We start from the raw sequence: 14,323 nt of genomic DNA, 5'->3' as shown, positions 1-14,323 counted from the left end.
TCAGCTGCCTAAGGGCCCTGATCAAGGAATCTGCTCTAAATATTGAAATACTTTTAACAAATCGCATCGATCATTAAAAAAAAAGCAATATTATAAGCTAGGCTTTCAGTCATATGCCATTTCTAATTAAAGTCTGCAAGAAGGAAACTATTCTCCTAAGCTTGCTTTTTTCCTTTGAATTTTATTTTAAATAGAGAATAGCCCACCAGGCTGGTGTATCATCTCATTATCTCAAATCAGTTTAACAGCTGATTTTTTAAGTCGAAGGTTCAAATCCTAGTAAAAGTTAGTTGCTTTTATATGGATTTGCATACCAGACAGTGGATACTGGTGTACTTTAATGGTTGGGGTTCAATTAACTTCATGTTTCAGGAGTGGTCAGACTGAGTCTGTACAAAACTAAACCATTGACATTTGCATGTCATATATCATCCTCATCTCATTCGGCCATGGGGATTGTTTAATGTTTACTAGTTCAACAGATTTCAAAATATTCAAAAATATACATAAGAAAATAAATAAATAGAGAATGCAAAAAGAGAAATAAAAAATACCAAAAACAATGTAAAAAATTAAAATTAAACAATATAATGAGAGATCCAAAAGTATAAAGTAATAATGCAATGGTATTTATGAAAAATGTTATATTTAAAGATGGAATAAAATGCAAGCGGATTAAATTTGTAATATATAGCCACTGAGAAACCGACTTGAAATGATGGACAATGTCAAGAATGGAAGGAAGACCAAGAGCTCAGTTACTGATAGTGATGGCTTGGCAATGTTTACTTCTCCATCACCCACACTGAACGATATTAGTTACCATTTTGAAATTGAACATTTTATAAAAAAATAGTGTTACATACATGTTATTTCATCCAGCAGCAACATGCATTACTACAAAATCTTATCAAAACTGTAAAATGCTTTTGATTGTAACTGCATCACAAACAAATGAAGTGTCAAGAGATTAGTTAATATAAAAACTTGCTTCACTCAGTCAGAAAGATGCAAATAGACGGTCAATTACCATGACAAAATGAGATAATACTTTTCAAAACTAAACATAATTATATAATTCATTGAAACATTATGCAGAGATTGTTTTCTAGAGAAAATTCAATTTAGAGTTAATTATACATCTACTTTAACTGGAGTTACCACTGGCACTGATGTCCAACAAGTACTGTATCTAGGAGTAAGATTCCCCTGTAATTATTAGGGTCTCCTTTGTCCCCTTTTTTGTATAGCAGATGGATGAGGGCTGTCGTCCAGTGTTCTGGTAGTTCTTCTTTGATCCAGATGTTGGCTGTTGATGAAGGGAAATTTTTGCTAATACAGTAATTGTTTTATATATTAAAGATCACAAAGTTGATGAAATAACTATGAAACTAATCTTGTCATTATAAAATTCTATTTAATTGATTATAGAATTCAATTCAAAATTTATAACATTAATGATAATAATAATAATAATAATACTTGAAGAATCACAAATACATACATGGAATGGATCGTGCCATTTCTTTCCAAGTTGAGATATTGTCACCACCCCATGTTCCAGTATATTTCCCTTGACCAGAAAAAGTAGCACGACTTATAATAAATGGCCGCTTTCCCGTGACTTGAGATATTGCACTATTAATTAAATTATTAAAAAATGTATTTAATATTAAAAAAAACAATTGAATAAAGTTTAAAAAATTAAAAAATTATAATCTAAAAACTGTTTAGGTAAAAAAGAACATTAGATGTTATAAGGTAGTAAACGATTTTTCATGTGATGCATGGTAGCGATCACCTGTGCTGGATGTTTGAATTTGATACCCGGCTACAGTGATGAACAGCAATTATTTAATGCTGCTGCTCTTTTGAGCACAAATTTTTACTATTATCTAAATTAAATTTCTTGATTTCCACTTTTTCCATATTTGTCCAAATAACAGATACAGAATGTTTGTTATTAATAAGGTGGTCAGCAACATTAGATAAACCCAGTTTACCATTTTTGTAATTTCTAATGTGTAAAAAATCTAATTTTAAAAGACCTATTAGTTTTACCTACATATATATGTCAGTGTGATTGTTATTTTTTGAATATTTTATTATATGATTGTTTGTCTTGTATGCCGGTTTAAATTTACTTTTATCATAAATATTAGTAGTTATATTTTCAACTACATTATCAATGTATAAATATTTTAAATATACGTTGTCAGTTTTTTGTGTATCATTTATAGGTATATGATAGTAGAGGTATAATTAATTTTTGAAATTTATTTTTTGTATATATTATCGATTAAAGAACCATTATAACCATTATGTTAAACAATTTGTTTATAATATCTATTTCTTTGTTTAATTTACTTTTATTTTTATTACATTGTATGTAATTAATTGCTCTATTAACCATGTGTGTATATGTACTAATTTTGTGTGACCACAGATGATTTGAATTTCTATGTATTGTGGTTTTATTGGTTGTGGGTTTCCTATATACTGACGTTATAAATTGATTATTTTTGTTAATCTTGATACTAACATCAATAAAATTTATTTCTCTATTTATGTTAATTTTAAAAATAAATTTCAAACTATTATAATATGAATTAATTTTATTCATAATTATTTAATTTTCATTGTGTATAATGGGATTATAAACTACAAAAACATCAACATACCTAATCCATAATAGGATATCATGTGTATGAATAATGCCATAAATAATTTTATCTTCAAAATAAATCTCGGACATGATAGCTGATAATGGAAAACCCATTGGTAAAGTATTTTCCTGAATATAATATTAATCATTAAGTTTAAAGTAACTTTGTTGGCAAATATTTCTAAAATAGTAATAATATCATCAATAAACAACAGGTCTTCAATGTTGCATATTAATCTATTTTTTTATTATTTGAACTGTTTTATCTATGGGTATGCTAGGATATATATTACTAATATCATAACATACCATCCTAGTTTTTCTCCAATTGTTAAATCTTTTAATTTATTTACAAATTTTAATCCATTTCTTATATTGTATTTATAATCCAAACTCATTTTTATCCTAAGTATTTTATCTATTGTTTTTAAATTTAATATATGATGGAGCAATTGGGAAATCTATCAAAAGTTATAGGTATATCAGGTTTTTTATATACAGCTGATGATGCGAGATACCATGCTACTGGAATAAAAAAAAAGGTGTCATTTTATTTACTGTGTAATTCTGTACTTGGGTTGTTTAAGTTGATTTTTGATTATAAAAAAAATAAAATATTATAAAAACTAATACATATATAAATTTTACAAAAAATTATACTGATTATGCTAGGTCCAGTCCAGGCAGTCAGTACAAAAAATGCATAGTAAGCTACAATTTTATGAAGTCAGGGTTTTTTCTTCTCTTCTAAAGAGAAATATAATAAACAGGCTAAATTATAGGTATTGCAAAATGACTGCTTCAATTGCCGAATGAAAGTGAACATGACAATAACTAATAACTTCAAAGAAAATTCAGTGGAAAGTTTGCGTAGTAAAGTTATGAATCTCCATCACTAACTTGCATAAAATTATAATAATCAGATATAATTACAACTAAACATAGTTATAATGATTATTATAAATGATAATAAATCGTTAGCTCATACTTAGAAAATTAATGTTCAATCTTGGCGACAGCTCCTGAGATAGTGATGTACTCACCAACAATAATTCTGTGTTAATGCCAGTAATACATGCATTAAAAGCCAACTAAAAATATATTTAATTGGATTTGAACGTGATTTATTATCTCAAAATAAATCTAACATCAATGATTAATGACAGCACTAATTTACATTGCCATTAATCAGTTTCTAGATCTCAACTGGGAAATATTCAAGATCTGACATTAAAGTCTTGGTATTATTTTTTATCATTCTCTTTTATTCTACAATGTAGTAAAAATCTTTATTGAAATTCTTTGGATCTAAATAAAAAACTCTATCCACTAAATAAATAAAAAACATAATACTTGCACTCATGTTATTGGTAATCACATCATTACCAGTTATCACAAGGGCTCAAAACCTTGGTTTCATTGTCATCAACATTATTTTTATATATATTTTTTAAAAAGAGAAGAAATGAGTGACAGTTATTACAATTTTTTATATAGAAATTTAAAAAATATGTTTGTACTTACTAGTTAGTTACAATCCCTTCAGCTAAAGAATAAAGATTATGTAAGTTATAATGGTTACCAGAAGTGTGTTTAGCTGTCATGCAAATTGTATTCACGCTAAGTTGTCCTCCAGACACTGATGGAACATAGGGTGGATGCTCTAACACATCATCAGGACAACCATATATACTACCGTTTGGAGCATCTGAAGGTTCATTCATATCCTACAAAACAAAACTGAAAAATGTAACTAGAAAATAGATTTAATTAATAAATTAAGTATATTAAAGAGAAAGTACGTCTAAGTTCATTGGCATAGTACTCAGGTAGGACGCAGTTAAAAGGTATCTGCACACTAACATTAAAATAAACCAATAAAAAATATTCTCTTTTAAATTAATTTCATTGACATGGAAAACAATATATAACCATATAATTACACTACACATTAAAAAGTATAGTGAACAGAAATAAATAAACATTATATACAATACATATTACCTCATATACATTACACACACACACACACACACACACCCCCCCCCACACACACACACACACACACACACAAACAAACACACACACACACATACATGCACCTAAATAGCTTTTCATTATTGCCTTCTACCAACCACATAAGAACTAAACCACTTAATACATTTTCAGAAAAACTGTAACAATCTAAAACTTTTAAGAGCAGCTCATACATGGCAGTGATACCCAAACGCATGGATAAAATCAATAAAAGCTAGCGGATTTCTCTTTTTCATCTAATGCTTTTTTGACAGCATCAAAAGCATGTTAATTAAGGCTATTTGAATTTATTGATACTTTCTATAGCCAGACTAAAATTTTGATAACATACTGCTGCTACAAATTTAAGCGTCTACATGTTAAAAAAATAAAATATCTAGTATTTCCTTCCTACACATAAGATTTTAATTGCCTTAAATACACATATTGTTGTTTGTTGCTCAGCCTTTATTTTAAGTGGAGTAAGATTTCCATTATAAAGGGTATTTACCTTTCTCCAACAAAAACTAATAATACTTTTTAACACTGTTTTAATAAATATATGAAATATTTTGATCATTTTTATTGATATGCCATTATTTTCAGCAGTATTAAAAGATATTCTGTGTACAATTTTATTTATTTTATCTTCAGAAAACAAATAAAAATTAAATGTCACATTATTATCATGTATAATTTATAAGCTGGCACGGCATGTTCAGTGAACAACACCAATGATGTGACACCTCTACTGCTGCTTATTATGCCTTATGTCTCTTACTTCTCATATCACAGATCAATGTAAAACAAAACTGTCGTTGAATATTAGTCGAAATAAATATCATGTACCATTTAGTGTCTGTTTTATATTAAAATTTTAATTTAGTACGCAGTCAATGTCTCGAATACACTAAAAGTGACTCGCTGATGTACAGACTGACGAATTTATCTGTAGAGTTAGCCAGATAAAGGAACTAAAATTTTCCATTGGAGACTTTTAGTTTTGTTAGAAAAAATTACAATGGTGGCTCTCCCATTTGGTTGGTTTGCAGCTTGAAGGAACTTCATCCAAGGTCTGTAACATTTCACATTAAACCAACGGCTGTGCACCCCGACACAGCCGCACCCGACTTTTTTATATTCCCAGGGTCAAAATTTGTAATAATATTCTAAAACTTTTCACAACGAGCATTATTCAATAAATTATTTAAAAAACAATTTTATCTCTCCCCCCTCTCTCTCTCACTCTCTGTTTGTTTGTGTGTGTGTGTGTGAGCGTGCGTGAGAGAGGGTGGAGAGTAAAATAAAAATGTGCAAATACCTATTAATACATCATGTACACATCTTACGAAAACCAAGCTGATTGTGAATAATTGCAAACACACTACCATAACTGATGTTAAGTTCATTGACAATCTCTCTAATTTTAATGTGCCGGTTACTCAAGATCATTTCATTCACTCATTCCGTGTTACCCATCATGTTTGCAGTTGAAGGACACCCAGCATGCAGTTCGCCACTCACATTTGTTCTTCCGTTTCTATACATTGGCACCACTTTGTGATCATGGGGTGTTACACTGCATTTTCATCATATACCTCAACACCTTGGCGATGAATTTTACAACAATTGTAATTTTTTGTCCACAAAAATTGGACTACTGAACACACTTCTATGCTGGATGAAACCCCTAGAGGGCACGGCATATTGACGATACTACACACGTACTGAATGTCGTACAGAATTGCTGCTGGGGGAGCGTGAAGACATCATAACCAGTGCTGCCACCACAAGACATTAATAAATCCCTTTCAGTTCAAGAACATGGTAAGTGTTTAACTTATTTTTTGATCCACCTCTCATACAAACCCTGCATATCCTACAAAGCCATAACCAGACATTACAACACGGTCATCAAACTGGAAGGACTATACACATCAGAATGACTAACAATCAACAAAAAAGGAGAAATAGGAGAAACTGAGAAAAGAGAAACAAATACTCAGGAAAATATAGGTGATTCAAAGAAACGGGAAATTTTGAAAGTTGTGTTGGTAGCTGTGGGCGATTGGTACCACTTGATAAGTGGCGCCAGCCTCTCTAACCTAACCTGCCATTTATTTGTCATGGATTCTTGGGGTGGTGTGCAACGTGCATTTGCTATCAAAGCCTTTTACAAAAACAATGACAGTGTGGAGGGAGCGCGTAGAGAATTTCACCGTCATTTTAATCTGGGACGGCACGACCGTGTTCCATCAGCACATGCAATTAAAACATGGATATCTAATTTTGAGGAAACTGGTTCGGCAATGAAAAAGAAACATCCAGGCTGTGAGCGAACCGTCCGTACACCACAGAATGTTCAAGCTTTACAAGATGCTGTCACACGAAGTCCACATCGGTCAATCCGTCGTCTCTCAGCATCTTTACAATTGCATAGTTCAAGTGTTCGAAGAATGTTAGTGAAGGACTTGCCATTACATCCATACAAGTTGCAGATCGTCCAGGAACCGAAACCGAACGATGCAGTTGTGCGAGCACAATTCTGTAATGTAATGCTTCAGAAGATAAATGATAACGAAGAGTTTGTTCACGAACTGTGGATGTCAGACGAAGCGCATTTCCACCTCAGTGGATTTGTTAACAAGCAAAATTTCAGATACTGGGCACAAGAAAATCCTACGTAGCTACACCAGCGTCCGTTGCACAGCCAGAAAGTGACCGTGTGGTGTGCTATGTCATCTTACGGTGTTATAGGCCCTTATTTTTTTGAGGATGACAACGGTCTTGCGATTACAGTGACGTCGGCTCGTTACGTAGCCGTGCTTGAAACCTTTGTTGTGGAACAACAAAAGAGATTTCCACCAATTCTTAACACAGCCTGGTTTCAACAAGACGAAGCAACGTCACATACTGCACGAATATCGATGGCAGCTGTACGCCGATTGTTTGGACAACGTGTCATTTCACGAAATGGTGACATTAGATGGCCTCCCAGATCACCTGATCTTTCAGCTTGCGATTACTTTTGTCGGGTCACCTTAAAAGCAAAGTGTTCCACAGTAGACCTGCTACAACGGAAGAACTGAAGGCAAAGATCCGAGAAGCAATTACGAAAATTCCAGTTGAGGTGTTACGTCAAACCATGAACAATTTAACGAAGAGACTTCGTGAGTGTTTACGTAGAAGAGGAGGTCACCTGCAAGATGTCATCTTTAAAAAATAAACTAAAATGTATGTATTCTAAAATGGCAACATTTGTTCAATTACATGATTAAAATTCATTTTGTAAAAAAAATTTTTCATTAACGTTATTTAATTTTTAAAATTTCCCGTTTCTTTGAATCACTCTGTATTAGGACCAAGGAAAACAGAAGACAGCAACCTGGAAAATATTGAAGATATTGAGCCAATGTAATATTACATATAAACCTTCACAGAAACTACACATAAGTGTGTGCAAAATTGTATAGACACCTCAAAAGAATGGTCAGCAATAGACTGAACAAAAGAATCTTCAACCTCCTTACACAGATGAAAGCAACAAACAATTGGGTTAAAGAAATGCAAAAGGACCTGGAGGAAATAAAGATTACAGAAGACATCATACAAGATAGGGATGTATTCTGGAAAATAATTGACAAATTTAAGAACTTCATAGACAAAGATCACAAACCCAGCACAGCCAAGAAGTGGACTGATAGACTGAAGAGAAATCATAGTGAAAAGATAAAAAAGGCCTGGAAAGAAAAAAACAAACTGAATATCAAGCAATGGATTTCCTGTGATTAAAAGATGACCAAAATGGATATGAATGAATATATACATCATCACACAGAGAGAGAGAGAAAGAGAAAAGTGGTTTAGCTTAATTGTTTCTACATAAAGTGACTATCCAAATCCAAGGACTTATTATATTGAGACAACAGCTTTTGCAGACCTTTATGAAGGTAACCTACCATCATGACAAACAGGTTAAGTCCATCTCCGCACTGATTTTATAAGCAATGAGTAGCAAACCAGATCTTTACTTGGTGAAGAGACAGTAGCCATTTACTTGGTGTTGAATCTTGTTTTCTGGGGAGGAGGTTGAATAACTCCCTGTCCAAGCGATGCCTTTGTGTGACCTGCAAATTGGACCTATACATTGCCATGCAGCAAAACAATGCTCAACATGAGCATCCTTGATATTTATTTTGGAATGACCACTAGAAGTTCTACAGAATTTCAAAATAAACTTGTGATAATGTCTTTCCATTTCCATGAATTATATTGACAGAAAAATTATCCTGCACTAAAACCATTGTAGCAATAATTTTTGGCTTGTTACATGAGATTAAGTGTGCATCTACTAATTTATCTAACTATGGTAATAACATTATTACATTAAATACTACACAAACATCAATGAATCTTAGCGATTCTGTATCTGTTACTTTGCAAAAAACTAATCTCATTCATCAAAAAGAACAATGAATATTCTAGTTCTATCAACTGCTATCTTACCAGTAAAAAACAGAATGGATGGCATTTAGTGTGTAATGAATATATGTGGTAGCTGCAATGCATGAGTGTGTTGCTGTGGTATTTAATTTTATTCAATAGTTATCAAAAATCAATTTTTGAATGATTCTCAAAATAATTTTTTATAAATGTGTAATATACATTGGTTATAATTTGTATTTACATATTATATGCAATGTATATTACATGATATAATATGTTCCCAAATAAAATAACTGTGTGTACTCACAATCCATAATCCATCATATTTAAATTGTTCTTTTTGTTGCCTTAATATTGAATTTTTCCAGTAGTCAACAATATCTGGGTTAAAGAAATCTAAGAAGGCAGTAGTTTCAGTATTCCATACCTAAAGCAAACAAAAATGCAGATTACAAATATTGATTCTGGAAAAGGGAAAAAATCTTATTCCATTTCTATAAGCTGAGTCCTGAAGAATACAAAATGTTGATATACTTGTATTAGTGTCCTTTAAAGAAAAACTCTACCGTAAAAGTGATTTCATTACATTTAAAAGTTTGTTTTTGAATGTTACTAAATATAGTTACCAGTCTTTCATTGTGGCTATTATACTTGCTTGATCTTGAGCCAGTGTAATATTATATATAAGCAGCCCTTGATATGTATATATAGTTTACATCTGTATTAGAATTCAGTTAAAAAATCATAATTCTACATAAAATCTAATGAACACCTAGAACATCTTAAGGAGGGGAATCTTGTAAATAGTTGAACATGAAAGTAAGGATACAAATGTCAACACCGAAAACCATATTAAAAAGCAGGTCCTTATAGATCACTTCAGTTGAATTGAAGTTCTATGACTGTAGTTGTTAAATTTTTATGTCAGTGTGAGAAATGTATAAATATTATACGTAAAAAGAAACTAATTTATTTATTATTCTGTGAACAATATTACAATTATCGGTATCATATATGATATGATATGTTATATCTCATATTAATGATAAAATAAAATTCATGTTAGACCAGGTTTAACAGTTAACTTAAAATGAACATTAAAATTTGGAACATACAATAAATAACTACAAAGATTTGGCTTCTTAGGATGGTCATCAAGATATTATTAAAAAAATAAAAATATTAGGGTTTAAAGCTGTTTAATATTTTTTAACTTTGACTTACAGTAAAGAATTGCAACTAAAATGATTCTTACAGTTACTTACATGTTACTCTTACAATTTTTTTCTACAAGTGTTTAATATAAGCATCTTTTATCATGTGGCACACATCAAACAATGGGAGAGTTCATCCTGTACTTTAACCAGCACATCTGGAGTAATGGAGGCAACAACTGTTTCAATCCTGAGCCTCAAATTGGGTATACCAGTAGGTAGTGGAGACATGCATAAGATTATTTATAAAACCTCACAGGAAAAAATCACGTGGGATCAGTTTGGGGATTTTGGTGCCATTTTCATGCTGGAACATTTCAATTTTGAAGTTGGAATGCACAGTATGGTCTGTAGGCTTCAAAGCCTGTAACAGTTGTAAACAAAATGGACACATATATAAACATTTTTTTAAACATTCCATATTGTCAGCAATGGCGTTATCAGTTTGTGACTTCCTAATAATTTTTTTAAGACTACGCAGTTAAAACTGTTTGACATAATCAATATTTTCTTCAGAATCCTTGGTCATTTCTTACTCTTTCCTTAATACAGACATCCAGTCATTTCAAATTGATTATGCTACTGACAAATATTATTGTCAGGACCACTAAAATGTTTTATGGAATGCATGTTGAATTGTAGCCGCAGATTCATATTTAGCACAGAAGGCTTTCTGTTCAGCAGTCTCTTGGCTAGAGGTGCTATCAGCGGAAAGCTAGGGAATCAATCATGCATGCAACTAAAGTTGTCCTTTTTGCTCTTAGATTCTAGCCTTAAATCAAAACTGTACACCTCATTCAAGAGATATTTAATGTAAACCTTGATAATCTGTTTTCTACATCCACTTTATTGTTAATCCAATCATCAGGTTCTCTTTTCATATAAAGCAGTACTATGCCAGTTTGTCCTTAACATCTCACTATTTGTGGGAAAATCTGCAGTTATTATCTTTCTTGAGTGAACAAAAATCACATGTTATTCATGAAGGTTGAACAGAAAGTAAAAAAGCATTTTTATTTTATAACAATTTATTTTAACTTTAATATATGCATCATAATTTACATTTTTTATATGCTATTTTTCCACATAATCAACTCCTAAGTTCAAGCATTTGTTAAATCTGGCACTAGTTTTTGTTTGTAGTTTTGTGTCCATTGAGGCACTCATGAACACAAACTGCCTTGACATCATCATTCATAGCAGTTTCTGCCAAGAAACTCCTTCAATTTTTTAAACAGGTGGAAATCACTTAGAGCAAGATCTGGCCTGTGCAGTGGAAGATTAAAAACAACCCATCTGAAACCTTTAGAAACTCACAAGCTATTTTTGCAGCATGTGGACGTGCATTGTCATGAAGCAAACACATTCCATGATTCAAAAGACCACTCTGGCGATTTTGAATTGTGTGTTGAAGTTTCATCAAGAATTCCAAAAGTCAACTAATTTTCTCTCCACAAAAAACTAAAATCTCACAAGTCTATCTCATGTAAAGTCTCACAGTCAAGGAATAATTTCTAGTCTCACATAATAAGAATCCATGGTGATGCCAAAAGACTGTGGCCATTGATTTAGTTTGTTTTAATATTTTTTGCTTTGAAAGTGATTGAGAATGATGCCTCTCAGGTGATTGTCTTTTACTCTCTGATGTATACGCAAAACCACGTTTCCTCACAAGTCTCTATATGATACAGCAATTCATCACCATCTCTATGGAACTGCTCCAGTAATGATAGAGCAGCAAAATGCACTTTTTTGTGATTGTCAACTTTCTTGAACTCATCAGGCATAAATTTTATGGTAATTTAAGTAAACAGTCACAATTTCATGTAACAGGGATTGTGAGCATATATTAAATTGGTCTAATTAAAACAAGTATCCTCCACAATCAAACCAAGTACTTAGTTTGGTTACAAAATTCTAAAGGACTACCAAAAAAATGCATATCATTTAATCATATCTTTATACTTAATGCCAAAAGACAATTGATTTTGTCTATTAACCACTTAATAAAGACACTGCTTTCAAATATCACGAGGAAACGATTAATATTCATCTGTACTATTAATATCATTTCTAGATTATTCTCTATTATTTGTTATTTTACTTTAAGTGTAATGAGTTAATCAGCAAGATTCAAAAAATTCTTTCTTTTGTTTTAGCATGCTCTTAAATGTTCTGCTTTGTTTAAACAGGTAATTATTTTTACCATTTATATTTGTTTGTAATTATTACAATTAATTTTATCAATGCCACTGCTGTTAAATTCATACTGTGATGCAACTTTATTATTGTTTAAGTATTTTGTTTCATTAATTATAATTTTCACTATCATAGACACTAATTATTAATACATTTTTATTGATATAATTACAAGTAATGTATCTCCTACATTTATCTTTCTAGTTTTTAAACAAATGTAGTTAATGAAGTATTTATTTTTTGTGTTATCTTTAATGTGTTGTTTACTTGAGTTCTCTGTAAAATTGTCACTATATCAATTTTTATTTTCTATTAATTTATTTTCATTATTTGCTAATTCTATTTGCATGCTTTGCATTTTGTACCATTACATGCATTTATTTTGTGTGATTGAGAATGATTTTGATTTTTGTAGAGATGTTATGATGTGTTTATTTCCTAAAAAATTTCAATAACAACTTTATTGTTTTTATTAATATTTATTTTTATATTCAAAAAATGTATTGACATTTTGTTATTAATCTCTTCAGTAAATTTAAAAGTCATTTAAAGTTATTAAATGTTCGTTTTTTATATTAGGATTAAATAACATTCTAAAAAAAATATAAGTAAACTTAAATTAATCATTCAAAAGAGGTATTTCTCATGGGTAAAGGGTGTCCTATTTAAAACGCAACCCAACAATCAGCCGTCTATAATATTTGAATTGACTGCCCAACTCCCCTATGTTTTATTGGAATGAACTTGTCCAACAAGTGAACATCGTACTGACACAGTAAACTGAAATTGATAGCCATAACAAAGCAATCATAACGCTCAGTGAATTGTTTAGAGAGAAGGTGTTTTCACAAGATGAATGTGTTTTTGTTCTTGAATTGAACTTTAGCGATCAGTGGTTGCTGTGCAATAATCTTTTTACCATAAGTACTATGATAAACCAGCATCTAACAAGACATCAGTTTTTAGGTTAGTGGCTACTTTAGAGAGACAGGTTCTGTAAATAACAAGAACACAAAAGATCGATGACAGTGTTGAATGCAGATGCAGTCGCTGAAATCAAAGACCAATTAACTGCCTCATCAAAAAAATCAATTAGACTCTTGTCAGCTGAAATTAATTTACCAAAATCATCCGTTCATCGGATAACAAAAAAAATTAAACTTATGATCATATCAAATTCAAACAGTTCATGAACTTCTTGATTCAGACAAAGAAAAATGGCTAGAATATTGCCATTGGTTTTGTTGATTTGTGTGTGAGGGTATTCATGTTATGGATTCAATTTTTTTTCATAGAGACATGGGTTTATCTGCACAGCTATTAAACAGCAATAACAGTAGGATTTGGAGTACTGAAAATCCCCATGCATATCATGAAAAACAATTGCACCTGCAGAAGATGAACGTATGGTGTGTGATATAAAAAATGTTACTGGTCCTTTTTTCTTCGAGTACACCATTACTGAAGAACTGTATCAAAATTTCTATTGCAATTCATTGCACTCTTGGAAGAGGAAGATCAATAATACTGCTGGTTCCAACATGACAGTACAACATCTCTACGCACATTCAACTTCTGATTTAGTCAACGAATTCTTTGGTTATTGCGTTATTGGTTGTGGTACACCAAGATCTCCACATTTGACTGTGCCAGATTTTTTTCTCTGAGGTTTCCTCAAAGAAAAAGCCTACAGCAATAAACCGCGAATACTTGAACAATTGAAGGTCAATATTAGACAAGCTGTTTTAAATATCAACCCATAAACTCTGAAAACATTTGCAAG

At 31.3% G+C, this 14,323-nt stretch overlaps 1 protein-coding gene across 1 annotated transcript in view; it reads right to left on the bottom strand.

The window, feature by feature from the left end:
* LOC142326271 (lysosomal alpha-glucosidase-like) overlaps positions 1-14,323 on the bottom strand; it is a 62,653-nt gene that overhangs the window by 18,617 nt on the left and 29,713 nt on the right. The window contains exons 9-11 of the mRNA XM_075368613.1: positions 9,435-9,554; positions 4,190-4,392; positions 1,505-1,638 (exon numbers count right to left, since the gene is read on the bottom strand). Coding sequence (XP_075224728.1) covers positions 1,505-1,638; positions 4,190-4,392; positions 9,435-9,554 — 457 coding nt within the window. The remainder of the gene's footprint in view (positions 1-1,504; positions 1,639-4,189; positions 4,393-9,434; positions 9,555-14,323) is intronic.

Source organism: Lycorma delicatula, chromosome 6 (assembly GCF_047948215.1).
Source record: "Lycorma delicatula isolate Av1 chromosome 6, ASM4794821v1, whole genome shotgun sequence".
In the NCBI taxonomy this organism is placed as follows: Eukaryota; Metazoa; Arthropoda; class Insecta; order Hemiptera; family Fulgoridae; genus Lycorma; species Lycorma delicatula.
This window is presented reverse-complemented; position numbering and strand designations above follow the sequence as displayed.